Below are 27223 nucleotides of genomic sequence, written 5' to 3'. Positions count from 1 at the left end.
CTATCCCCGCCTTCGTGGCCTGGGAGGGGTCCAGGTGCGGTGGGCAGTCCCTCCTTGGTGAGCACTCCACGGGGGACCGTCCAGCCTTGCTTTGCTGCCTCCTGGACGACCCTCCGCACCAGGCATCCTTGCCTGCTCTTCTCCCTGGTAGAAGGCTGCTCCTTATTTAAGAGACAGCTGAGGAGAATGACAAATACAGTGAGAAAAACACAAAATTGTTTTCCCATTCAGGGATGTTTAATATGAGTCTGGACTGAACCACCCCAGACCAAAATACCATGTTGTTCTGGTCACAGCAGATTTTATACAAAGAATCACCACAGTACAAGAAGGACTGTTTTTCTGGTTTCTCTTAAAGTAAGAAGAAAAGTCACTTTCTATAATGAAAGAACTTGGACCTGATCATGCATCTCTGTCTGGGCTGGAAGAGAGGGGCCAGTGGAGCCCGGCTCACGCCTGCCATTGAATGACAGCTACGTTTCCATTTCTCTCTTCCTTCCCCTCCATCTCATTAACCGTAAACACCCACTGAAGCTGGAAGCACTGCACAAGAAGAGGCTGGATCAGGAGGCAGGGGAGGTGGATGCTGTTCTCCCACCTTGGTCTTGCTCATCGGGACCCGTGTTTTAAGCTCATTCCCTGAGATGGACCAGGCTGACTGCTTTCACATGCAGCTCCTTGAGACACAGAAAATGGTATCCAGCAGCACACTCCATCACAACCAGGCAATCAGAGTTCCTCCTGCGGGCCTTTTCCTCACGGCTATCTCCAGGAAGAATCCTGACTGTTACCGTTTGGGGCAGAAGCGGTGAGGATTGCAGAGAACTCAGCCACTCAGACATGAGGCTGGGAAGGTATTTAAACACCCACTTTCGGAAGGAGTGGTCACAAGGACTTCAGCAGCCCCCTGCAGGAAGAGAGAGACTCATCCTTCAGCCCGTTATTTGCCGTACAAGGGGAGTATTCGATGACTGTGATGCCCCCGGCCTCTCTGAGCTCCCCGTGAGAACCAGCTGGGACTTCCTGCTCTGCCCAGATTCTGGAGGAAGATTTGTTGTCACTTGAGACATAAATCAAGCTTTCTTGATTGGAGGATGTGATTCGAATTATTTGCTCCTCAATGTGTTGGAGGCAAGCTGTGATCTGAGCCGATGGCCAGTCTCAGGAGGCTTCGCTTCTCAGCTTTCCTTTTCTGACTCGCTGGTCCCTAGAACTGCTCCCCACTCCTGATGGGATGAAGCATCTTCAGCTCTCATGCCCCTCCTCCCAGTCCTGCTGACACTTTGTGGTCACTGATGACAGCAGTAGGGTGGCCTCCCATGACTCGGGCCTCCTGGGCCATCCACCCTCAGCTGCCACCCTCTGTGGAGTTGCATGTGGGGTAGGGGCAGGTGACTGAAGAAGGAAGGAGGGTGTGGGGGAACCATGAGAAGATCTAGGGCACCACCTCCCAGAGCTGCCCATTGTCCAAAGAGAGCATAAGCTGCATGGCAAGCATGGTGTAGGTGACAACTGGAGTTGCACCCGTCTGTGTCCATGACTCAGGTCAGCAGGTGCAGCCCCACCTCCAATGTGACGCCCTGCATTGCCTTTGCGTGGTGTGGCACCATGTGTGATGTGCTCACTGTTATCCTGTCTGTTCACAGGCCATACAAAGGGGACAATCACACTGGGGCTCTCGCCTTCTTCAGGGGCTCTTCTTCTTCTTCCATTTTGCTGGGAGGACAAAATGGAATATATGTAAAAGTCATTTCCTAGATAAGGGGGAGCATGTCGTGAGAGTCCCTTGAAATTTAATTGATGTTTCTGTCATTGAAATTGAAATAATGAGAAAATAAATCCAAATCCAGAACTCAAAGTAACACCTGTAACGTCATCTGTAAGAGCCAGGACTTCCTAGGGAGTCTCTGCAGAGAAGGCAGCGTCTTTGATATGACAGGACTGCAGGTTCCTGTAGGTTCCTCCCCACTGGGTGCACTCTCCCCTTTGGCTGGAAAGTGTCACATAACTGAGTTACTGCTGTGTCCCTCAGAATTCCACCTGGAGGAATTCCCAGCATACTGGTAAGAACCTGTTCTTGCAGCAGCCTTTCCCAAACCCGGTGTATTTCGTTGAAGATGCTGTGAAGCCTCAGAAAAGTCAGAAGGCTGCACCGTCGCAGGGTCAGTTTTTCGGAACCACTCAGTCTACAATGTCTTTTTTAGGAGACTAAGCTGATTTTCAAGCAAAAAGTTAGGAAGCCACCACTGCCAGTCGACATCGAGAAGTCATTCATGGCCTGAAAGCTTCCAGCTCCCTGACCGGCCCCTGTGACTGACCATCGGTCACTGCCCACTCGGCCCACTTGCTTCCCTGAATGCATTGACCATGCGGGCACTGACCATGCTGGTGCCAACCCACTGCGGGGCCCTCTGGAGGGCCCATGTGACTCTACTCCACCAGCTGTGTACTTCCCAGGAAGATTTGCTCCCGGTTACTTGTGGCTATGGCACAAATCTCCTGAAACTTGGCTTCAAAATTAGTAGTTGGCTCCTCCCAAGGCTCTGAGGTTGGCCCAGAAGGTTCTGCCCACGTCACCCAAGCTGTTCCTTCCCTACATTCAGCAGGTGCCTAAGCCTCCCTTCTCCCTGCAGCCTCTCCAACTGGGGCTCCCACCAACGGCTCCGACCCTTCCATGATGACCACCTTCCAGAAGGGAGCAGAGCCTGTCAGTCCGAGTGGTCAGCACAGGTCATGGGGCCACACAGCAGGGTAGGGACAAGACCCCATCTCCAGTGGGTGGAGCTGGTGTGCATGGGATGGGAGGAGCTCACAGCAGCCCTGGGAGATCTTGCTGTTTACAAACGAATTGATGCCTCACACCTGCTGCCTGATTACTTAGCTAAACGCAGCCTAAGCTGGTATATGAAAGGAAGCACGTGGCCCCAGGAAGCTGACTTGTGTGCTCAGGAAAGACTGGAAGCAGCAGCAGAATCGGAGGTGAGAAGGGCAGCTATAGGGTGTGGGGCAGTTCGGACACCAGCTTTGCCAGCCTGAGTTCCTCCAGTCCCAGCACCCTGACCTTGGAGGTTGCAGGCAGCACGTCAGGGGCACGATCTGAAAAGGCAAAGGGGTGACCCAGCCAGCAAGCCTGAGCTCAGGGGCTTTGGTGACGCATTCTAAGCACTAGTGGTGACACTTTGCTGTGTTTTAATTAAGGTGAGATGCCCAAAGCAGACAGACTGCAGTCCTGTTTCAGCCAGGCTTGCCCGCAAGGCCCTGGTCATCACTTCAGGTGAGAGGCTGCTGAGATCAGAGGAGGCTCCTTCTCTACCCCTCTGCCAAGTTTTGAAAGACGAAAATTGGGGTGATAAGTGAAACAACTTTATCATTTATATTGATTCATAAGTGTTTTGGATTATTTATGTGGGACATTTTAGCTGAAGACAAATGACCCAGAGAAGCGGCTCTTCTGAGCTTCTGCCTTGGTGTGCGAGCCAAAGGGTTTCATTGCTCTCTTCTCTCTCTCTTTGCTTCCTGATTTGTGAGACAGGTTTGCTGGGTTTGTGTTGCATTTGTCTAACTCTGACCCTAGACAGTGCTGTCGAGTAGAATTTCCCATGGTAGTGGAAATGCCGGTGTGATGGCTACTAGCCATGTTCCGCTGTGGAACATTCAAATGTGGAGGGTGCAACTGAGGAACCAAACCTTTAACTGCATCTCATTTTAATTAGCTTTCATTTAAATGGCCATGTGAGACTAGTGGTTGCCATACAGAAAGTACAGTTCTAGAGTTTTTTCTCTACTTTTTTACCAGTTTGTACCTCTTAGTTCATTTTCTTTTATCTGCTGTTTTAGCTGAAACTTACAACACACTGTTGAATAATGGATTGCAAGTACCCAACCTGGCTCCTCAGTTGTACAATTGTGTTTAAACATGTCTAATATTTGCTCTTTCTTTCTTTCTCTTTCTTCTTCCCTCCCCTTCCCTCCCTTCTTCTTCCTTTCTCTTTCTCTCACCCTCTCTCTTTCTTTTTTTTTTTTTCTTTCCTCTTTTCTTTTCTTTGAGACAAGGCCTCACTCAGTCACCCAGGCTGAACTCAAGCTCCTGGGCTCAAGCGATCCTCCTGCCTCAGCCTCCTGGGTGGCTGGGACTGCAGGCACTTACCACGGTGCCTGGCTTAGGGCTTGCTATTTTTAACAAATATTCTCTGTGATGTTAAGGGAGTCTCATTATTTTACTCTTTTATTTAGGGCTTTAAATAAGTTAGAAATGGTCACTGAATTTCACCAAGTAACTTTTCAGAGTCTATTGATACAAACATTTTCCACTTTTCAGAGCGACCTTTGATTTTATGATCACCATCTCGAAAACCTAGGTTGCCACCAGAGCTTAACAAGTCCCATTTCCCTGACTGCCTTATCTGAGCACTTTTGTTTGTTTCTCACTACCTTCATCGCAAATTCTTTGTTTCATGAAATCTCGGCTGCCCACTGCTTTCCAAACGAACAGGCGTCTCCACGTGGCTGTGCTTCTCTCGGGGGTGGCCCCTGCCTGCCTCCCCTTCTCCTCCCATGCCATCCTGTGACTCCGCGCACACTCCTACAGAAGGACTTGTTGCCTCTCCCGAATTTTCGCTGCCTCTCCCAAATTCGCTGTGCTGAATTTGAATCACTTATGTCCGACACTGAACTGATGGCCTGTTCACGCGCTATTTTGCTTTGGCCAGCACAATGTTTCTTAAAAATGTAAACGTTTAAAAATGGGTATCTTAATATTATGATACACTTTAAATGCTAGTTTTCAACAAACAGGGCATTTGTAAAGTTGTAAAAGGCAAATGATACTACAAGGCTGAATAAAGATTATAGTCTCTGGCCCCTCCTCAGCCCCTCCTCATTCCCCAGTTCTCAGCCCTATGGCAGCATCTCTTTCATCTCTTCTCTGGTATTTATTTTATTTCTAAACAACATACTTATGCTCCTGTTTCTTTTCTTTCTTCCTCCCAATTTACGTCAGTGTCCATTAGATTTCTAACAAGAATAAAGATCTCTCTCTCCTGTGCCGTTCTCATCACCCAAGCATAATTTATCATCCCGCCAGCCTCCTGATGGACTCACCTCACATTGCTGGTGTACATTATTGCCATCACAGTTGAGCCACATAATATTCCGCATTTCCTTTCTTCAGAACTTTATGCTTTTCCTCGTTTTTCTGTTGCTGGGTTTTTCACCTACCTGTAAATAATTAGGCATCAAACCTCGGGCCAGAACAGCAACAGCAAAACACTCTCAAGACACTGCACTCATGAGGTGGTCTCAGGGTTCCATTTTTGTCTCCTAGAGCCACTCCCTCTGGAGTCCCCCTCCTTGCCCAGATGGGATCCTCGGGCTGGGGTCTGGCCCCAGGCAGGCACTGTAAGCCGCCTGCTCACACAGTCGGGGTCCTCGGGCGGGGATCTGGCTCCAGGAAGGTGCCGTGAGTCTCCTCCTCACAGTCGAGATCCGGTCCCAGGTAGGTCCCTTGAGCCGCCTCCTCACAGACAGAGCCAGTCCCAGGCAGGCGCTGTGAGCCTCCTCCTCACAGTCAGGGCTCTCGGCCGGGCCGGTCCCAGGTAGGCGCTGTGAGCCTCCTCCTCACAGTCGGGGCTCTCGGCGGGGTCCAGTCCCAGGTAGGCCCCATGAGCCTCCTCCTCACAGTCGGGGTTCTCGGCCGGGCCGGTCCCAGGTAGGTGCGTGGCCCAGCCTCCAGGAGGCTGCAGTCTCAGAGCCCGGGACTCCACCTGGACGCGGTTCCCTGCAGCGTCCTCCGCCCGTGCCAGTGCGGGGGACACCGATGGCCTGTCTCTCGCATCTCCCCGTGCTCTGCCTGGCTGTTTAACACAGTTGCTTCTGTCTGGAAGGCCGTAGGGACATCTCTTGGTGCTGCCCTTTCAAATTTTTGGGTGTCCTTTCCGTGAGGTTGAGAAGCTGAGGGGGAAACTCCTACATTCCCTCCTGGCGGCTGTTGCCGGGAGGTTGCAGCCTGTGCCACGCGTGCGCCCCCGCACTGTGGCTGCGCTTCCCGCTGCACTTCCGGCTGCACTTCCGGCTGCTAGCTCAGCCTCGGGGTCCTGACACCCTCCAGTCCACGTCCTCACATCCTGACAGCTTCTAGCTCTGTTCCCTCACGTGCGGTTCAATAAAGGAACAAATGAACGAAAGGCTTTACCTAGACATTGAAGGGATCAGATGACAAGCTCTAGACATTTGAATCAAATCCTACTGTAATGCAAAGACAGTTTGATGTGGTATGAATTTAGTATCTCTGTTGCAATTTAAAGCAGCAATTAGTATTATACAGTATATAATTATTGCATTATAATTTATATTATGTATTAGTTATCTTATTATATATTATCTTATTTATTGTGTACTTATTGAAGCAAGGTCTTGCTCTGTCACTTGGGCTTGAGTGTAGTGGCATGATCTTTACTCACTGCAACCTCGACCTCTCAGGCTCAAGTGATCCTCCCACTTCAGCCTCCCAAGTAGCTGGGACTATAGGCATGCTCTGTTACCTCCAGCGAATTTTTAAATATTTTCTGTAGAGATGGGGTCTCACTATGTTGCCCACGCTGGTCTTGAAGTCTTGGGCTCAAGGGATCATCCTGCCTCAGCCTGCCAAAGTGTTGAGATTACAAACATGAGTCACCGCACCCAGCCCATTGTTTTAAAATAGCAATATCATATAATTATTACTTTGTTTTTGTGTGACTGAGTTTTGCTTTGTCACCCAAGCTGGAGTGCAATGGTGCAATCTCGGCTCGCTGCGACCTCTGCCTACTGGGTTCAAGCAATTCTCCTCCCTTAGCCTCCCGAGTAGCTGGGATTACAGGCATGTACCACCACAACCAGCTAATTTTTGTATTTTCAGTAGAGACAGGGTTTCACCATGTTGGCCAGGCTGGTCTCGCACTCCTGACCTCAAATGATCCACCAACCTCGGCCTCCCAACGTGCTGGGATTACAGGCGTGAGCCACTGCACCCAGCCATTACTATCATCGAGGCAGAAATTTGTCATTTTGTGGTAAAAAGCTGAACCTTCAAAATAACCAGCCACAAAACTGCCAGAGCTTGCTGTTTTATAGGAGATGGACAGAACTTGGCTGATCACATGCAGAGTCTTCACTTAGAGGCCTAGACATCTTCATTTTCCTCTCCACCTTGTTCACTCTTGGCTAGGAACCCCATCCTGACACCTCTCCACCACCTGCCCTACACACCAGAGTTAGAGGTGCTTGGTTTATGAACTTAGCACTTAAATAACTCTACTACTTAGACTCTAAGCAGCCTTACACGGGCGCTCATACCTGGTGGGCCTGAGGCACATCTGGAGTTTCTAGTGATGCATTTGTATTTGATCACTTGTTTTGAACATTTTAAAAGAAAATCAACATCTTCTTTAAATATGTTAACATTAATGTAATATGAATTTATGTACTTACTCAAGTATTGGTATGTAATTTTATTTTATAATAAATATATTTTCACTTTTATTGAAAGTATTTAGAAACTATTTTCATCTGCAAAACTTAGCTCATGGCCAACTTTTCAGAGACATTTCTGTATTCTTGAAAGTAAAACACTCCTGTGTTCACACCAAAGCCGTGTGTTCCCCATGGAGGTATTCCTACAGTTATTGCACAGGTCTGGGTGGCATACGCTGAAAGGAAAACTGACGTTTGCTTGTTTGTTTGTTTGTTAGTTTTTACCGAGGCCAGCACATTGCTTTTCTGATATTGAGGTTTAAGTATAAGATAAAATTTTAGAGGTCTCAAATATAGTGTAAATACCATGGACAAGTAGGAAAAAGTACTGGATTTAAACATGGATTCCATCACTGTTGTGTGACATTGAGAAGTCATTAAATGATTTGAACCTTACTGCTTTTCATCTGGAAGATAATTAATGCAATATTTTGATATCTTACCTTCACCAGGTGGCTATTAAGACCAAATAAGAGGTCTAAAAAGGTTTAAGCTATGCATTATGCAAATTATTTGATAACTCCATGCAGGTAACCTAAGATTTTGTTGCTAATAAGGCATCTTGACAGTGAAAAATCAACCAAATATTATCAAATACTTCAATTTGCAAATAATCATTGAAGTCAGATTCCACAGAAGCACAAGCACACTTTCCCCGGGCGTCGCCCTCCCCGACCGGCCCTTGCACTAACACCCAGTGGTGCCCACTTTGTCACACTGGGAAATGCTGATCACAAGAAGTAAGTAATGATTCTCTTAAAATTCAGAAGGTACATGGTATACACTGAATTACTCAAATGCTTTCTACCACCATATGGTTATTCCTCCAAAGCTCATTGAGATGAACCCACAAGCTAACTATAGTCTCAATAATTGTGTTGGTGCAAGCATGTTTCACAGAAAAGGAGTTTGCGAGGCAGTTATCTCATGAATGGCATTTCTATTTGTGACGCTTCTTTCACCTTGCACCCGCCTCACTCTGTTTCTCTCCTTCCAGCCTGCAGTGGCGTCTGGGACAACATCACATGCTGGCGGCCTGCCAACGTGGGAGAGATGGTCACGGTGCCCTGCCCAAAAGTCTTCAGCAATTTTTACAGCAAAGCAGGTACTGTCCGTGGGTTGAGTTCCTGAGCTCCTCCAGGGTGTTTGCATCTGAGCGTCCATGTTTTCCATCCAAGAAGCAGGAACATCACTTTCCTTCAGGCATCTCCTCCCACCCTGGGGGTCAGGGAACGGCTGTGGCATACTGGGGTGAGTGCCCGTCTTAGGGTGCAGAAGGGCATCACCTGCCTTCAGTCAAACCGCAGAGAGCAGGGCAACTGCAGGGAAAGAACCAGGTTAGACAGGAGCCACATGGGAACCAAAGCATGGGAAACATGCATGAGAGGGGAGGGGAGGCAAGGGGGGCATAAAGGAGGCTCTCCTCCTCCTGCGGAGTCGGCCTGTGGACCCCGGAGAGCACGCTCTGGAAGTTTCTGGGAAGTGACAAGTGTGGCACCCAGAGCCTCCATGCTCAGGGCAGAGGCCCCAGGACGCACCTAGTTTACCGAACCCATTCCCCCGACCTCCCTGCCGCCTCACTGGCTTGATGCTGCCTGGAATTCGCAGTTTCTCTGGGCTTCCAGGCTCCTCCTCGGCACCCAGGGCATGCTCCGTGTGCGGCAAATATCTCTTGGCCGAGTCCTGAGAGAAGGGTTTATTTGTTTTTGTGAGTGATTCAGATTTTCACAGTGTGAAGAAATCTGTTCAGAAAAATAGAAAACATAAGAAACATCTGGAAACAGAAAGCATAATACTTTGAAATACTATGGAGAATTTGCTTTTACCTTAGACAGAGGTTAAAGGGTAAGGACTTTGGGAAGTAATAATGCTGTAGTGTTTGAAAGCAGATTATTGGAAAAGAGATTGGGACAGAGGAGAAGGAGATTCCGAAAGGAAGATTTTGACTTTCTCACCCCGAGTTGCCAGCAGAGCAGCCTGAAGGTGGGGACCGTACTTGCATTAGCATCATTACCCACTCCTGAGTTAGAACCGAAGTCACTTTAGAGAACCTGGACTTTAAGAACTGTTCCCTCCAATCAGTAGCATTTCTACCGAGCAGCTTGGGCTGCATCCATTCTTCTGGAGAGCTGGAGAGAATTGGCATGGACTCTGGCTTTTCCTAGTCGATGGCATGGTTCTGAGGCTTCCAGAAAGCACCCAGCAGCCTGGTAGTTTGCACACTGGCAAACACCAAAACACAGTCCGGCGTCTGCCAGACAGAAGCCATCTGGGCACCAGGCGCCCAGGCCAGTGAGGCTCTGGCCCTGCCCGGAAGCATCCCGCGCCCCCTGGAAGTGTGAAAACTCCCAGTCGGTTTTGGGTGAAATGCTTATTCCACCTTTTTCCCAAGCGGGGAGCATGACACCACCTTGCTAGTGTGAGGAAACCTGTGGTGTTTCCCCAAGTCTGAGTAGTTGCAGCTAGAGGGTCTGAAATGCAGGGGAAATATGCTGCTACTTTTTCAACCCATTGGAAAAACGTGAGCTATGCGATGACATGCACAGACTGTGGACGGATGGTCCCCATGGAGTGTCCGCATGGAATTCATCCCTGGGGCATTCAATGGGCATCCTTTGCAAATACTTAGAGAGGTGTGGATGTGACTGGGGGCCAAGCAGGACTGGGGTGAAACCACCTGGCATCGTACCACAGGGGCTGAGGCTTCAGAGACTAAATTCGGCAGGGATAACTGGAGAGTCTTGAAATGAAATGAAAGTCAGGCTCGCATCTGCGTGGTGCTCTGTGGTCTACAGAACGCTCTACACATGTGATGGCTGCTCCTCCCGTGACCTGTAAGGAAAGCTGGGTCACAGAACACACGCGGAATCATTTCCGCCCACAAACCCAGGTGTTCCAGAAATAAGTCACCATTCTAACGAAGCGTTGTTTTCTCTTTTGATTTCTCATCCTTCCAGCAGGTGGGAGGTTTGGGGGCTGTCTGTCCTACACTAGGCAGGTGGCCTCTGGGCATCATCACGCGTGCCCGGCTCATCGTCACAGTGACCAGCACACTGGCACCCTACATCTCTGTGCCAGGCGGGACCCTGGGCCGTGTCCAGAAGCAGTGGGCAGCTCCTTCTGCAGGTCCTAACCCTGCCCTGCAGCAGTGGGACCCGGGATGCAGGTGCTCTCCCCACCCGGGCTGGACTTTACCGCTGCTGCTTGGGGAAAGCTGTGAGGATCAGGTGCTTCGGGCATTTCCTGTCCCATCCCCTCCAGGAGGCAATGAGCCAGCTGTCTGCATAGAGGGGAAAAAGGAAGCAGGAGCCGGGATGAGAGGCACAAGGACTCATCACCGGGAGGACAGCCTTCTGTGGACAGCTCCTGTTCAAGCCCCATGCTCAGCGCCCAGGAGGCAGCTCCAACGGCCGTGTGCTGGCCTCTCTCCCTTGACTTACTTTCTGTGTTTCCAGTTGCTCCTGGTGCCCACCTGCCAATTCTGCATGGCACTGTTGTAGCCAGACCCAGGGCAGCAGCTCAGCCGCCCATCCAGCACAGGTGTAGGGCCAGGTGTGGTTCTGGGCCTTTAAAGGGGCATCAGCACATCCCCCAGTGGAGGATGATGTAGCCTCATGGGGCTTGGAATAGTCGCTGAGAGCACTGAAGCCCTAAGGGAGGCCTTCAAGTATTCGTCATCTTGCAAGTGGGCGAGAGCGTGCCCCCGTGCCCCACAGCCTTTCTTTGCATCTCCCTGGCCTCTCTGCACCTCCCTGGCCTCTCTCTGCCCCTCCCTGGCCTCTCTCTGCCCCCCCCCCGATCTCTGCAGGTTGCCACCTCAGGCATTTCCTCTCCTTCCACATTTGCCCCGTGTGTCTCAGGAGTGAGAAGTCAGAAAGGATAAAAAACCTGTGAGGGAATCTGCACTTCACAGAATGACTGACTGACTGAGTTTTTGGAGTTTTATTTAAGTATCTTCTTTGGATTGGTAAACACTGATCTGTAGGAAGGAAAAAAGGCCACACCTCGCAGAAGATGAGTGACAGCCTCAGCTCCCACCGAGGTCCTGGCTTCCAGACTCAGGATCGGGGCCTGTAGGTGCCCTGCTCAGGTGAGAGCCAGGCTGTCAGGTGTGGCGCTTGGCCCATCACTCCCCAGTGTGACTTTGGGCAAGTGACACTTCTTCCTCAGCCTTGGCCGTCTCATCTCTGAGATTAATTGGAGAGCCGCCTCCTGTGGCTGTCAAGATTAACTGGGTTGATGCAGACACAGAGCCTGGCGTTCCTGAGGGCTCAGTGAGTCGGAGCAGCCACTACCACATGACTACTATTATGATAATAACTATTAAGAGTGCTGTTCCTGAGTCTGTGGTGGGCACATCATTTATCTTTGTAGACCTGTCTCCTTGTCTGCACAATGGGGCGGTGGGACCAGGTCTCTAGGAGTCTCGCCCCTTTTAGGGCTCTGTTTTGCCTGTACTGTGTATGGGGTCTCTGCAGCTAAGCGGCCCCCAGACCTTACTGGGGCTCCCTGTGTGAGGCGTGGGCCTTGTAGTCAGAGCCCCTGATTGGTGATGGTGTCGGGGTGCCAGTGGGCAGGGCCAGCCCTGTGGCCTCGCTGAGACCAGTCTCCTACCCCACTGCTCCCCAGTAGAGCCAGGGCCTGGCCCAGCCAGCCCTCCCTCTGCTTCTCACCACTGCATGACAAGAATAACGCATGCACCCCACTCAGAAACCGAGTCTTCGAAGCCTTGTTTTCCCTTCTGTAAAATGGGAACTGTAGTGCCCACCAAGTCTGTCTTGCAAGGTTGTCTTGAAATTAAAAAGTCATGGGAGTGAAAATATTTGCTAAATCCAAAGCCCCAGACCCTTCCAGTCCCCCGGGCAGGGAGACAGGGGCCCCACTCTGGCCATGCCAGGTGCAGGAGTGCATGGAGGGGTCTGGCTTCCTGGGCTCTGCTGTGGGGGTGATCCTGACGCCATGCAGCCATGCTCGGGGCAAGGCTGGCACGGCGTTCAGTGCCTGGTTTTATTCTTACAGCTCAGACACCTTTGAGAGCTCTATCACCTACTGTTCTGTGTGGCCGTCTGCTAAGGACACACAAATACAAGGAACATTGAATTTCTGAGCTTACATACGATTTTAGTTCCTTAGGAGCAAACGATGAGATTGTAAGGGCACAATTGCCTTAATTTCCTACAATTAAACTGTAATTCCGCCATCCTTTCTTCCAACACCAGTGGCCAAATGGAGCCTGCCCTACTGGGTCACGGTTGGTGGTGAGGGCCTGGCTGGGAGGAGGGAAGGTGCTGTCAGGAACTGGGGCAGGCCAGGCACCCAGTCACTGTCAGTGGTGAGGGCCTGGCCGGGAGGAGGGAGGGTGCTGTCAGGAACGGAGCAGGCCGGGCACCTGGTCACTGTTGGTGGCAAGAGTGCTGGCCGGGAGGAGGGAGGGTGCTGTCAGGAACTGGGGCAGGCCGAGCACCCAGTCACCATCAGTGGTGAGGGCCTGGCCAGGAGGAGGGAGGAACTGGATGTCAGGAACTGGATGGAGCCTGCCCTGCAGGTTCATGGTCGGTAGTGAGGGCCTGGCTGGGAGGAGGGAGGGTGCTGTCAGGAACTGGGGCAGGCCGAGCACCCAGTCATCGTCGGTGGTGAGGGCCTGGCTGGGAGGAGGGAGGGTGCTGTCAGGAACTGGGGCAGGCCGAGCACCCAGTCACCGTTGGTGGTGAGGGCGTGGCTGGGAGGAGGGAGGAACTGGATGTCAGGAACTGGATGGAGCCTGCCCTGCTGGGTCATGGTCGGTGGTGAGGGCCTGGCCGGGAGGAGGGGGGGTGCTGTCAGGAACGGAGCAGGCCAGGCACCGGCTCCAGGACGGCCAAGGCTTGGCTGTAAATATCACTTATGGTGGCAGAACCTAAGAGTCTGTTAAGAATTTTCGTTCTGCCCCAGAAGAACTACATTTACAGTTGTAGTAATTCTGACTTACGACACAGCGTGTTCACTCTCATCTCAGACCCCACCAGCCCCGAGAGGTGACCTGCGGGCCAGGTCACGTGGACTGGGAGGCCAAGGAAGGTTTTTTGAGTGGAGCCCTGTCTCCTAGCTGAGCCCTGGGCATGGGAAGCATTTTCAGAGCGCACGGGCTCAGCACAGACTAAGGTCCCTTCTAAGGCCAGTTTTCATGGACTTGCAGATAAAATATCTGAACTTCACTTTCCAGGAAACATAAGCAAAAACTGTACGAGTGACGGATGGTCGGAGACGTTCCCAGATTTCATCGATGCCTGTGGCTACAGCGACCCGGAGGACGAGAGCAAGGTAGGCTCCCACGGGCTGCCACGTGGTGGGTTCCGCTTCCTGACCCTGCACCAGCAGCCCCCTCCTGCCCTGCAAGAATTATGTAGATTTTTCCCCTAAATAATCCTCTGAGTACCGACGCTACTTCCCGCTGTCCAAGTTAAGCGGAGTCCCTGTTTCCATTCTGCTGCTGCACTTGGGATTGTTTGATTGTTCCGTCATTTTGCAGGCAGGGAAAGGCAGGTTTTCCTGACCTGCTGTGTGCATGTCTGGGAGATGGTGAGGAAGATCTAAGAGTGGCCCCGCCTGCCCGAAAGTAACTTTTCAGATGGGTCCTGGAGAGCACACCCTTTCCGCATTTGGATTTCTTGCCCCATTTAAGATTTTGCCACATTCTGGGCATTGAGAAGCCAGTGCCATGGTTTCCTGAGCCCTGAGCCTGCAGCAGGAGATGTGACCACAATTAGGGTGTCTTTTCAAGCTAAGAGACCTGGCTTGTCCTCGGCCAGGAGGCGTCTGGGAGCAGGGGTTCCAGGGTGAGTTGGGGACCCCCCATCCGGGCTGCACAAACTTGCTGCAGTGACCTGGGGCTCTCGGGCGTTATGTCCACTGCAGGGCTGTGATGTTTCAGTAATGAGGATGTTTCTCCCAAGTGTGGGATGCGTGGCCTTAAGCTCTGCTCCATCTGTGCCAACTTCCCCAGCTCTGCCTCAGGCGGCTGCTCCTCCCGAGGGCTCACTCTCCACAACATCGGCCTGTGGTTTATCAGCAGACAGACCTCCGTCCTTCCCCGCAGCCCTGGCAGCACCATGTGGGTGCCCGGTGCCCTACCAACCCGCAGCCAGAGGTGTGTGCAGAGGGTGCTCCCTGCACAGGCGAGGCAGGGGGCAGGGGATGCACTGGAGGCTGCTCTAAGGAGCCCTGGGAAGGGTCGCACTCCCCACATGCAAACTTTCTCCTGCAAGCCCACAGAATTCCCGGCGAAACCATCAGCTCGTGGGCCAATCGCCTCCTGCCCTGACCGTGCTCCACCTGCCCCTCCTGGAGGTGTGGCTTCTGCCCTCGGGGTCCCCAGGGGATGGTGGCAATGCTGCCTGGCTGCCTCTTGGGAGAATGAGCCCAACTTTCTCCCAGAGGCTTCCTCTGCTCACTTCTCTAAGATTCACAACTCTAAGCCAGTTCTCTCTCCACCAAATTATTAAACCCTAGGAAAGGAAGTATCTTATGCAGTGACCAATATCCCAACAACTGGAAGATAAAACTCCTGACCCTGGTATATTAGTTCATTTTCACTCTGCTGGTAAAGATGTACCTGAGACTGGGTAATTTATAAGAAACAGAGCTTTGATGGACTCACAGTTCCGTGTGGCTGAGGGGGCCTCACAATCATGGCAGCAGGCAGAAGACAGAATGAGAGTCAAGCGAAAGGGGAAACCCCTTATCAAACCATCAGACCTCGTGAGACCCATTCGCGTCCACAAGAACAGTCTGGGGGAGCCGCCCCCATCATTCAGTTCCCTCCCACTGAGTCCCTCCCACAACACGTCGGAATCATGGGAGCTACAATTCAAGATGAGATGTGGGTGGGGACACAGGCAAACCACATCGCGTGACCAGTGGATAAGGTGGTGGCGGCTGATGTTGGCGGGTGTTACCGTGAGCCCACTGTCTGTGTTACTTCAGTTAGGCTTGAAAACAACTCACTGCATGGATGGAGAAGCTGAGGCTTAGGGGAGTGGTGAGGTGTGCTCCCCACTGGTGAGCAGCCACAGCCAGGCCCCGGTCAGTCTGATTCCCAGGCAGTCTGCTTGTTGCCATCTGGTCAGGACAGCGCCTGGCCCCACTGCCCTCCGAGTGGGTTGAAGGCACCTGCAGGAGCCACCCGGCTGGGGACTGCATTGACCTGTGGGCCTGTCTAAGATGCGCTGTCGCCCATGGCTTCCAGTGGAGTTGAGAGAAGGCTGAGTTGAGTGTTGGGGGCCCAGCTCCGGTGCACATGGCTGTGAGCCCTTGAGGAAGGCCCTCAGGAAGGTCCTGGGGCGCATGGCTACACCCAGCTCAGCCAGGGAGGGGGGGAACGTTGAGGCCTCTGTCGTCGCATACCGTGGCTGACAGCTGGCTCCGGTGTGTGAAATCACAGCAGTGACAACACCGTCTGCCCCAGGCTTCCATAGGAAAGGGAGCAGCCAGGGGTCTCGGGGGCTTCTGTAGCCTGGGGGGGATTTCAAGGTCCAGGTGGGATCCCCGGTGTGTTAGAGGCACCACCTCTGAGTCTTCGTCTTTGTCTGCACCTGGCCGGCAGCCGTGCCTGGGAGACATTAGGACAGAGGTGCTGGTGAAGAGCAGAGACCAAGACCCCCAGCAGCATCACCCAGAGCCCCACATGTGCAGGCTCCGTCAGGAGGCCTGGGCCTGATGCTCCTTTGTTCATTCTCTCCTTCCTTTATTCACTCCATGAATAAGCATTCCCTGGGAACCTCTGTTCCGAGCCCCTGGGTCATAGAGAGTGACGTGGATCTGGGAGGCAGTGACAGCCACCGCCTGCGTGGCAATGTCAGCTCGCAGAGTCATGCCCAAGCTTCTTATCTCCCGTCTCCCCCGGCCACACCCTGGGAGGCATCCCAGGGACACATGGCAGGCTCTTCTGGGTCCATTGGTCCTTCATCAAGGCCTGTAATTAAACCCTGCCTGCGTGAGCACAGTTACTCTGTGATCCCCTGATGCTTTGCTGTTTAGTCTGAAGGACTATTTTTCTTCTTAATTAAACATTTCAGAGATTCTGCAAATATTATAAGTACATATTCACTGCTAAGGGATTAGAAAGTCAAAATATTTTAAAGTGAGAAAGCAAGGAAAAGGATGGCACAAAACCAAAATGAATAATTTTTCTTCCTGTTGCAGTTTCTGGTCTTTGAATACTTTGAATACTTGGTTGGTTTAGGGACTCGTTTCCAAGATGAGGCGACGGCACATAGCGCAGGGCGTTCTGGAGGCTGCAAGCGCCAGAACAGGCCCCAGGCAGGCGCGGGCCGGACACGCACGGCCCTGGGCCGGCCCTGCCCTCTGGCGAGCACAGGACTGCCTGGGAGCGGAACTGAACAGAGTTCCTCCTGCCCGGAGCTCATGCTTCGTCCCATCAGTGCCCACTTGCTTCCCAGATTCACATTTTTAGTTGTGTTTCCTGCTTGCATAGGGCCAAAGTCTGCCCTGGGTGTTGTGTGTGCAATCATTATTGTTCATTGTTTTCAAAATTAATTAAATTTGAGAAAAAAAATTAGCCTCCACAGAAGCCACAGACTTGTCTACATGTGTGAGGGAATCAGCAGAGATGTGGGTGTGGGAGCCCCTGGGAGGAGAAGGGCTCTGGGGACCAGAGGGCTCTGGGGCAGCCCTGGGCACTGCTGAGCAGCTGCATCTCATCCGGACCCAGAGCCTGCTGGGCTGTATGGGCCTTGGCTGTGGTCTGGGCCTTTATTTGGGGTCTCACCTGCTACAGTCAGATCCTGAAGCAGGTTCGCCAGCCAGGGATCAGTCTCCATATCCGAGGTCTTCCCGTCTGTGTCCTCCTCCTGCCAAGACCAGCTTTCAGGCCTAAGGGAGTCTTAGGTCTTCACTGAGTAAAGGGTTTCATCCCATGGTGTATCAAGGAGCAACGGCCTCAGCCCTTGCCCTCCACTGCTGTTCCTCTCCCCTTTCCCACCCGCACTTCCCTGTAAGCCACAGTTCTCCCAGCAGACTGAGGGCTCGGGATCACCAAACGTGGGAGGCTCCCCCAAGCCGTGTGCTGGGGCCCAACCGCCCTACCCTGCCCTGCCCTTCATCCCATCACATCCCTTCTGTGCTGATGGGTTGGGGGCTGGGGTTCCCATTGTGTGGAAAACAGAAAACGGCTCAGGCAGAAGATGGGAGCGGCAGCGGCCAGCAGGGCTGGTGTGAGGCTGGGGATTCCACTCACCCCGGTGGGGCTCAGGCTTCCAAGAGGCCACTGAGGAGCTCCTGGGACTCATCGTGGTATGGGCTCTGGCCCAGTGGGTCTGGGTGGGGCCTGAGACCCTGCCTTTCCAGCACATTCCCAGCTGATGCCAGTCAGAGTCAGAGCCTGGAATCCTTACACGAGAGGCCAGAAGCCTTGGCCTCATCATTCCAGGCCTGAGAATCCGCCCAGCTGTCACTCACCGATGGCTGAGTGATGTTGCACAAAGCCCTGTGCCCGCCCTGTCCCACTCCTGGGATCAGACCCAGAAATCTTGGTCTGTGCGTCCCAACGGGCTGGAATTGCTGCTCAGCTTCTGAAAGGTGCCTCTTCAAGCCTGTGTTTCTTGAAACAAGGCACTGAAAAGCACACTTTGTGTCAAAAGCCCAAAGGGAGTGGGAATTCTTGGTGATTTGGATTTCATCTCAGGCACCGATGAAAGAGCACGGAGTGGGGGCCTCCCTCCTTGAGTCAGGGTCAGGCAGGGGTAACGCAGTCGAACCTCTAAGACCCTGAGCACTCACAGCCCCTGCCGTTGCTTCTGTGGTGGAGGCGGCCGGGGCGGAGCGCGGTGCTCCCGGGAACGGCCCCAGCAGCACACCATGGTGGGCACGCGAGGTGGCCGGCTCCCGTAAGTCTTCTGTGTCACATACTTGTTAACTCCATTCCTACATAAAGAGCACGTCTGCTAAATTTAGCCACGAGAACTGTTTGGCATTTCGGCCTTCCCGTGCTTCAAGTGCATGCATTTCTTCCATGTTACGCCACATCCCTAAAAATAAGCCTGTGCCCTCCTCCAGCACTCAGGCCCCCGTGGTGACTCGTCCCACTGATGGCACACCTCAATCCCCAGGGCTCCCATCCCTGGCGACAAAGATCACAGCAGCTGGCACTGCGGACGCCTTTGTGGGAGGCCCCATCTGGTCATCCCGCCAACCCTCCTGCAGCCCTGCAAGGACACACCAGCCTCCCACGGTGCCAGGAGGGGCCTGGCAGAGACCCCCAGAGCAGCCTGCCCCAAACCACCTCTGAGAGCAGCAGCGTTTCCGAAGGAAGCCTCCCCTCACGGTCCTCAGGCCCAGCAGGTGGCCAGCTGGTGCCAGCCACGAGGGCACTGGCTCATCGAGTGATGGGAAAGGGGACAGCAAGGCAGCCACAGACAGGGTGGACTCGACCACGGACACAGTACTGCAGAAGCATCCCAAGGTGGATCAGGACGGGAGGTGGACCTGTGGCTGTTGCAGGGGCCACGAGATTAACCTCAGGCCGGGGCAGAAATCTGGCCACAGGCAGAAATCATTCACCAGTCACCTGGCACAACCAGACAGGATTATGAGCACTTTTCTGCTGTTTAGTTTTAATCTGTGCATGTGATGCTTAATACTTTCCAAATAAATGGATGAGTCTTTTCAGGGCCAAAGGAGATACGGGACCAGGGAAGGAGGTTAAGAAGGAAATGCACGGATACGCTGGTGCCCAGGGACGGCGACTGGGTCTCCAAGTTCTTTAAGTTCTAAAGGAATCCGCTAGGGAAGATTCTCCTAATGGGAGGGAGATGAAGGCGAAGGAATTAGAGGCCCACGTGGTCAGGAAGGTGGAAGGACGGAGGAGCACACCGGGATGATGTGCAGTGCCGGACGGGGACCTGCAGGAAACACCAGCACCAGGGCCACCACGGTGCACCAGGCGCTTCTGGGCGTGGAGCTGGCCGATGCCGGAGGAGGGGAGGTACGTGCCTGGCACAGGACAGACCATCCAAGGCAGCAGGGTCTGCACACCAGGCTCTGCATGAAGGAGTGTGTGGCCCCAGGCAGGGGTTGAAACTCGCCCAGCCTCGATGGATAGGAGGGCTGTCTCTGGGCTTGGGCAGCCTTGGACAGGACCCCTGGCATTCTGCTCTGGGGAAGGGTCCAGCCTCCCTGCTGCTCCCCTTAAGGGGAGGTCTGTATGTGGCTGGCAGATGTTCAGCTTGGGCACCCAGCAGCTGGCTCCTGGGCCCCACAGGTGGGTGGGGTGGGGCCGCTGGTTCCGAGAAGGTGCGCGCCCTGCCGCTTGTTGCCCGGAGACCCCAGGGAGCCTCCAGATTGTCCACCGCACACCACACTGGCCCCTCCAGGACACACAGCACTGACCCCTCCAGGACACACAGCACATGCTCCAGGATTCAGCAGAGCCTCCAGATTGTCCACCGCACACCACACTGGCCCCTCCAGGACACACCGCACTGGCCCCTCCAGGACACACTGCACGGGCCCCTCCAGGACACACTGCACCGACCCCTCCAGGACTCAGCATTTATGGTCCTAAGAAACAACTGAATTGAAGAAAGTGTGGAAACCCACAATTCAGGGTTCTAGGGAGGTCTGTGAAAGACTTAAAAGAAAAACAGAGAGAAGGAAGAGTTTTGAAGGGATTCACCTACTGCCTGTCAGGCACCACCTGTCATGTCAACGTGATTTGGAACCTGTATGGGAGCAGGGGGCTTGTGGAGACCACTGTGGGCGGGATAGCGGCCGAGCAGGCAGAACAGCAGGGCCTTGAGTCTGGGGCTCCCGGTAACACTCTTGTTCTCTCTCTTGTTCTCTCCTCTCCCTTTTGCTCTATTTTCTGCTTTTTCAAAAATAAGAATATATTGATTTTATATTTACAAAAATCAAATTTTAAGTACTAAAAATATCACTTAAATTTATACGAGCTTTGCCTTTGAAGCCCAGACTTTGTCAGCACAATGAGGAAACTCAGTTGTCACTTTCTCTCTGCCATATCATTCTTAAAAGCTGTTTTGAAGTTAGTTGCAAGAACAGGGCCAGGTTCCCCGATTGCGAGCCCCGTCACCGGCTGTGAGCATTTGCCCGGCCCTTACACTGGGTGTGTGTAGCACACAGTCGTTCGAGGGTGGGCTGCACACACACGCCTTTTCGCCCCTTAAATGTTAGGGAATCCCCTAAAAGCAGGGCTGGTCTCTTAAGTCACTTCAGTAGTGTCATCAGATTTAGGAAATGTCCATTTTCACTAACGCTGTCGTCTGATTTGCTGCCTCGGCTCCGATTTCATAGACCCCAGGCCGGGATAGCGCGCCGTGTGTGGTTGTGGTGGCTCCCCGGCCCCTCTCCGTCTCTGTGGCCGTGACACCCTCAGAGACCTCAGCCCTCTCATTCCACGAAGCGGCTTTGCCGGGGTCTGTCTGATGTCTCCTTGGGACTAGGTTCGGGAGATCTGCCAGGCACATGTTTTAAAGCAAAGTAGTATGAACGGTAGCAAAGCAAAGGCCCTCACTTCCTAGGTCAGTTGCGTTTTTAAATCCTAAACTCTATGCATGAACTAGGTCCCAATGGGATAAAAAGCTCCACATGTCTCTGACTGTTTCTGTACTTCAGAAATGTCATGTTTGGATTTTAAAGGAAAATCAGTTCTCCGTCTAACTCGGACACACCACAAAGGAAACACGTGGCTTAAAATAAGGTGCGTGGCATGGCACGGAGTCGCACTGATTACGGGCTGTCTGCCTCACAGCCCTGTACACACAGGATCTTCCTCTTTAAAATCTCACCACCAGAGCCGGATGCCACCCTGCAAAGAAGCTGCGAAATCACACTGCAATTATCACCGCAGGCTCACTTGGGGTAACAGCAGTGCACACTCTTCCCTGGGAAACCAGCCCGTATTCAGAGGAAGAACAGGACGCCACCCAGGGATGTCTCCGCTGCTCCCCCAGGGAGAGCGGTGCCTGTGCACGTGGCCACGCCTGGGCCTCCCCAGCTCTGGCTCCTGAGTGCCAGCCCTGGCTGACGGGTCAGGGGCTCCAAGGGCTCCTGAGTCCTGAGCTTAGCTAGTGGCTGATGTCAGCAGCAGCCATGGGTACAACTTTCCGTGGGCCTTGGGCACTCTCTGGCCTGTGTCTAAACGATGTCCCCGTCCCTCAGACAGCAAGATTGGAGGAGCGAGTTTCCACGTGCTCATCGGAGACCCCGTGGCCTCTTCCTCTGCTGAGTCTGGAAGTGAAGCCACAGGTTTCTCGTCCCAGATGGCAGAGGCGAGGCCCTGGATCCCCTGGGGTGGAGCATAGGGGAGGAGCCTCCTCTGTGGAGAATGAGACCAGGGCTGCAGTGAGAGACCATCCTCTCCTCTGCATCTCTCCTCTTGGGGCCTCTTAAATGATTTGGAAATTATTTCCCTAAAAATTGAGCCTTTTCTTGAGAGGTCAAAGCAGACTTTCCCATCACAGATGTGAGCCTGCTCCCCATCCTACCCTTCAGCTTCCTGCTCCCTTTCCGTCACTCAGACCTGACCACCAGCCCTGAAAGGGGGGTCACGAGGGGCGCCCATCAGTACTGGGCACGGGGTGGCCGCTGTCCAGGAGACCCAGGGACGCTGCGGGGTCTCCCCTCTCTGACCCAGGGATGCTGCGGGGTCTCCCCTCTCTGACCCAGGGACGCTGCGGGGTCTCCCCTCTCTGACCCAGGGATGCTGCGGGCCGTCTCCCGTGTCCAGACCCAGGGGCACTGTGGGGTCTCTCATGTCTGGACCCAGGGACGCTGTGGGGTCTCCCCTCTCCAGACCCAGGGACACTGCGGGGTCTCCCCTGTCCAGACCCAGGGACGCTGTGGGGTCTCCCACCTCCAGACCTAGGGACACTGCGGGGTCTCCCCTGTCCAGACCCAGGGACGCTGTGGGGTCTCCCACCTCCAGACCCAGGGACACTGCGGGGTCTCCCCTGTCCAGACCCAGGGACGCTGCAGGGTCTCCCACCTCCAGACCCAGGGACGCTGCAGGGTCTCCCACCTCCAGACCCAGGGACGCTGCGGGGTCTCCCCTCTCCAGACCCAGGGACGCTGCGGGGCCTCCCCTCTCCAGACCCAGGGACGCTGCGGGGTCTCCCCTCTCTGACCCAGGGACGCTGCGGGGTCTCCCCTCTCTGACCCAGGGACGCTGCGGGGTCTCCCCTCTCTGACCCAGGGACGCTGCGGGCCGTCTCCCGTGTCCAGACCCAGGGACGCTGCAGGGTCTCCCACCTCCAGACCCAGGGATGCTGCGGGGTCTCCCACCTCCAGACCCAGGGACGCTGCAGGGTCTCCCACCTCCAGACCCAGGGACGCTGTGGGGTCTCCCCTCTCCAGACCCAGGGACACTGCAGGCCGTCTCCCATGTCTGGACCCAGGGACGCTGTGGGGTCTCCCACCTCCAGACCCAGGGACACTCTGGGCACCTGCTTGTAGTGGGTGGAACAGCTCCTCATTCCCATCTTGGATCCTGAGCCCGGCACTGCTCTGCAATAACAGACTCCAGGGGAGTTTTCAGCCCAGGGAAGTGGTTGTTTTTGTGAGAAATAAGACATTTTTAAAAAAATCTCCCGAGCGAGGTGGAGAGGCTCCTCTCTTCCGGCCGTGAGAGTGAGCCCCAGCCACACCCGCCAGCACCCTCGAAAGTGAGTGTGGAGCCGCGGTGCCTGCCCTGACTTCTACTAAAGGGCGCTTCTTAAAACACGGTCTGAGTTTCCCATTCCCTCAAGGATGACCTCTGAGAAGACGGACGAGACCAGCCGCCTGTGTTGACGTTTTCAGTCTCAACCTAAGGAAAAGCAAATGAGCACACAAAGCTCTCAAAGTCTACAGTGTTTTTTGAAATATAATGACGTTTACCTCTCACCTTCCTCCAGTAACTGCCAGTGTCTTGAAGAAATGTTTTCTGCCCCCACCAGCCCCCGCAGGACCACATCTCTCAGCATCTCTGCTGCTTGAATGGGTCTGGCTTGTTCCACCTGCCTTGACTCCCCGGGTCACCCACTCTTCCCGTAGAGGCTGCACACTCACACGCATGTGCGGGCAACAGTCACCGCCTGTGCTCCCAACGCCTTTTCTTGAGAGCAGAAGGGAGGCAGCTCTTGCTGGCAGCCCGTGCCACTGCCCCGCACCAGGCCCATGAGACGCCCAGGGCCCAGGACTCCGAGACGCCGAGCCACACCTTCCAAGCAGAAAGCCAGGTTGCAAACCACCTCCCTCTGGTAGACCACAAATCTCAGTGAAAACAGCAGAACCCGGGAGGCGGAGCTTGCAGTGAGCTGAGATCGCACCACTGCACTCCAGCCTGGGCGACAGAGTGAGACTCCGTCTCAAAAAAAAGAAAAGAAAAGAAAACAGGCTCCTCCCAAAAAAATCCCAAAATTGCTCATGGAAGGAGGTTATTTTGGTGATTTGGTTCAAGTTATTTTGATGCCGGAGGCTATGCAATTTGGAATGAGTCAAGACTCTTCAGTTTAAAACGGGAAAGGAAATGAATATTTGAAGATAAATAGCTCAAAGGGCAGTGGCAGACCAGAACCCAGAAACCCTCCTCACCCTGTCATCTTGAGGAGAAAATCCCAGAGGAGAGGGTAAATGGGGTACTCAGGTCACTGTCTCCTCCTTCTGACCTCAGATTAGAACATGGTGCTGGGCCTGTCTGGAGGGGACAGGGTAAGACCCGCTCCCGTCGCACCCGGCGCTCTTGGCTTCATGAGTGTCAGATTCGCCGAGTTCACTCTGGGCCCCAGCCGTCTATTGCCGTGTCCTTTTGCTTAAAGCGGGCTCAACCTGCAGAGTCCACGTGGAAGGCAGGCTGTGCAGGTGGGAAACCCTCACATCAACATCTGACTCTATCTTTACAGGAAAGCCCCGGGAGGTTCTCACCTCTGTTTTCTGAGGGACTAACCGCTACCCAGGAGTTCAGTGGCATAATCTCGGCTCACTGCAACCTCCGCCTCCCAGGTTCAAGCGATTTTTATGCCTCAGCCTCCCAAGTAGCTGGGACCACAGATGTGCGCCACCAGCCTGGCCAATTTTTGTATTTTTAGTACAGACTCCTGGCCCATATGATCCGCATGCCTCAGCCTCCCAAAGTATTGGGATTACAGGCATGAACCCCGCCCCCAGCCCAGGTGGCTTTTCTAACTGCTTAGGCCTGTGGAAGGAGGACAGCTGACTGAGAAGCAGCCTCCAGGGCCAGGCAGGCTCCCGGCCGCAGCTCTGAGTGTTCCAGCCTCCTCCTGTGGCACTGACCAGTGCTTGCATCCCAGGAACCATGGGAGGAGGCCAGGCAGGTCTCGTGGCCCCTCGTCCCCCCACTGCTGATGCTGATGGGGGAACGGGAGTGTGTGAGGAGTGATGTGCAGGGCGGGGCTTACCCTGGGCCCCCTGCGAGGTAGGCGTGTGCAAAGGAAGCAAGGAGGGCTGCAGTTGTGGGATTACACAACCTTTCACATCCCTTCCGTTATAAAAATTCTTGTCATCCTCATATCACGCCAAATAGCATAAATTATTGAGTGTTCACAGAGCACCTGGCACCATGCTGAACTCTTCATGGACCAGCTCATTCAACCCCCAGCCATCCCATGGGATAAGTGCTGCATGACCACACTTTACCATAAGGGGACACGGCTCAGAAGGGGCAGCCACAGACTCATCCGCGGGCAGGGGATTCGCAGGAGCAGTCGAGACATCGGCCCTTATCTTCCACTTTGTGTGCAAAGCCCTCTATTCACCTCACTTGTGTTGCTCCAGTTCCGTAAACCACAATTTGATGCTTCTACGGAGCTCCTGGGGCGAAGTAGGTTCCCAAGGAATCCAAGCTTTACCAGTTTGGCAAAATGGTCACAGGAAGTGGCCTCTGTGCGTGGTCCCAGTGTGTCTGTGCTGGGAGTCTCCTTTGATGCCTGCCTTGTTTTTGATTTGCTGTCCCCTTTCGTCCACAGTAATTTTTTAAGTCCTAATTTGCTTTTCCTTTCCCTCCATGAGTAACTTCTCCCTTCCCCACAGCCATACTTGCTAATCACAGCACCTTCTAGATGTGCAATGCCTTGCTCTCACAGAAATGCAGCCTCGTACTGTCATCCTGTATGCAGTGTACAGCCAGTGAGGTATAATTGTTAGGGTCCCATGTACTTTTTGAGACAGTGGGACAGGTTTTTGTTGTTGTTGTTGTTTTATAGGTGGAGAAACCTGAGTTATAAAGCACATAAAGACTTGTCTCAGGTTTCCTTGCTGACAAAAATCACTAATATGTATTGAACATCTAGAATGTGCCAATAACATTAGTTTTAATAATAGTTGTTATTAAGGGCTTACTGTGTTCTAAGCACTTTACATGAAATTCTAAATTCAATGCACAACACTGCCAGATAGGAACTATTCCCCTTCCACAGATGAGGAACTGAGGCCTGGAGGCACCAGGATTGTTCTCCCAGCAGTGTTTCCAGGTTGTGACCGGAGTTGCTGAATGGACTTCAGAGCTCACTGCTTTCACTCTGTGGTACAGGCCGTGCTGCTACCACTGTGTGATTCCCTCTCCAGCTCAGACAATGGCTTCTCCAAGAAATCCTACGCAGGTCAGGACTTAGTCCAACTTGGGAGACACTGTCCTGTCCACTCAACAATACCAAGGATCCTGATAGTCAGATACAGCTTCCCCAACAAACCGTGATGTGAACACAAACAAAAATCACTGTGATGTGAATAATGTGGTGGGACTGTCCTGACTCCTTGCAGGTGTACAGGTGTGCTACAGCAGGTGTGTGGTATACGGGTGTGCTGTAGTGGGTGTGCAGGTGTTCAGGTGTACTTCTGCAGGTGTACAGGTGTGCTGCAGCATGTGTGCGGATGTACCGGTGTGCTGCAGCAGGTATGCGGGTGTTCAGGTATACTGCCACAGGTGTATAGCTGTGCTGCAGCATGTGTGTGGATGAACAGGTGTGCCGCAGCAGGTGTGCAGGTGTTCAGGTGTACTGCTGCAAGTGTATGGCTGTGCTGCAGCCTGTGTGCAGATGTACCGGTGTGCTGCTGCAGATGCCGGTTCCTCTGTAGATTCTGTCAGGATTGGGCAACAGTCAAGGCTGATGGATGCTGTGCCCTAGTAGGTAGAGGAAGAACCATTCTTGAGGTCAGAAGACCTCAAGCTCATTGCCGGCTTCCCCTGTAAAAGACCCTCAGGCTCAGTGCCTTCAGGGGTTGGGCAAGGACCGAGTGGGGCCCCCAGCCAGCCACAGTCACTGCCCAGGACTTGCTGCAGCCTGGATTATGGGGGCAGCAGGGAGAGGATAGGGAGCACCCCCGCCTGGGTATTGTTTGTTGGGGAAACCGTATCTCACTGTCAGGATCCTGGGTATTGTTTATTGGGGAAGCCGTATCTCACTATTGGGATCCTGGCAGAGTGTGGTTTTCTTCACATGAGGTTGTGTGAGTCTTCTCTCGACCATTTGGGGTGAGAGCTGATGTTTTATTCACAGAACCTGAAGACAAACTGCTGGCGTCACAACCAGCCTCCAAGATGCACTTTTGCTGCTTCAGAGAATTGTGTCACTTCTGTGTTTATTACATGGGTGTCAGCTACTCACTGAGGAGTGGTGGCTTTGTGCCAGCCCACAGGGTGCAAAGCAAGCACCGTGAGCCGAGGGTCCTGGCCCAGGCACTTGGAGGTGGGCAGAGCTGAGAC

The 27223-nt window shown here is 53.4% G+C and overlaps 1 protein-coding gene across 10 annotated transcripts in view; it reads left to right on the top strand.

The window, feature by feature from the left end:
* The window catches only part of VIPR2 (vasoactive intestinal peptide receptor 2), a 112068-nt gene that overhangs the window by 23810 nt on the left and 61035 nt on the right, over positions 1-27223 (top strand). For 5 of the 10 annotated variants that reach the window (XM_077997845.1, XM_077997848.1, XM_028846541.2 and 2 more), the window contains exons 3-4: positions 8507-8614; positions 13712-13809. In XM_077997845.1, coding sequence (XP_077853971.1) covers positions 8507-8614; positions 13712-13809 — 206 coding nt within the window. Of the gene's footprint in view, positions 1-824; positions 2980-3198; positions 3275-8506; positions 8615-8735; positions 8761-13711; positions 13810-27223 lie in introns of those variants that run through there. The other 5 variants (XM_077997847.1, XM_077997843.1, XM_077997844.1 and 2 more) reach the window with 5 other exon arrangements.

Source organism: Macaca mulatta, chromosome 3, assembly GCF_049350105.2.
Source record: "Macaca mulatta isolate MMU2019108-1 chromosome 3, T2T-MMU8v2.0, whole genome shotgun sequence".
NCBI lineage: Eukaryota > Metazoa > Chordata > Mammalia > Primates > Cercopithecidae > Macaca > Macaca mulatta.
The sequence above is the reverse complement of the archived record's forward strand: the minus strand, read 5'-3'. Positions and strand labels throughout refer to the sequence as shown.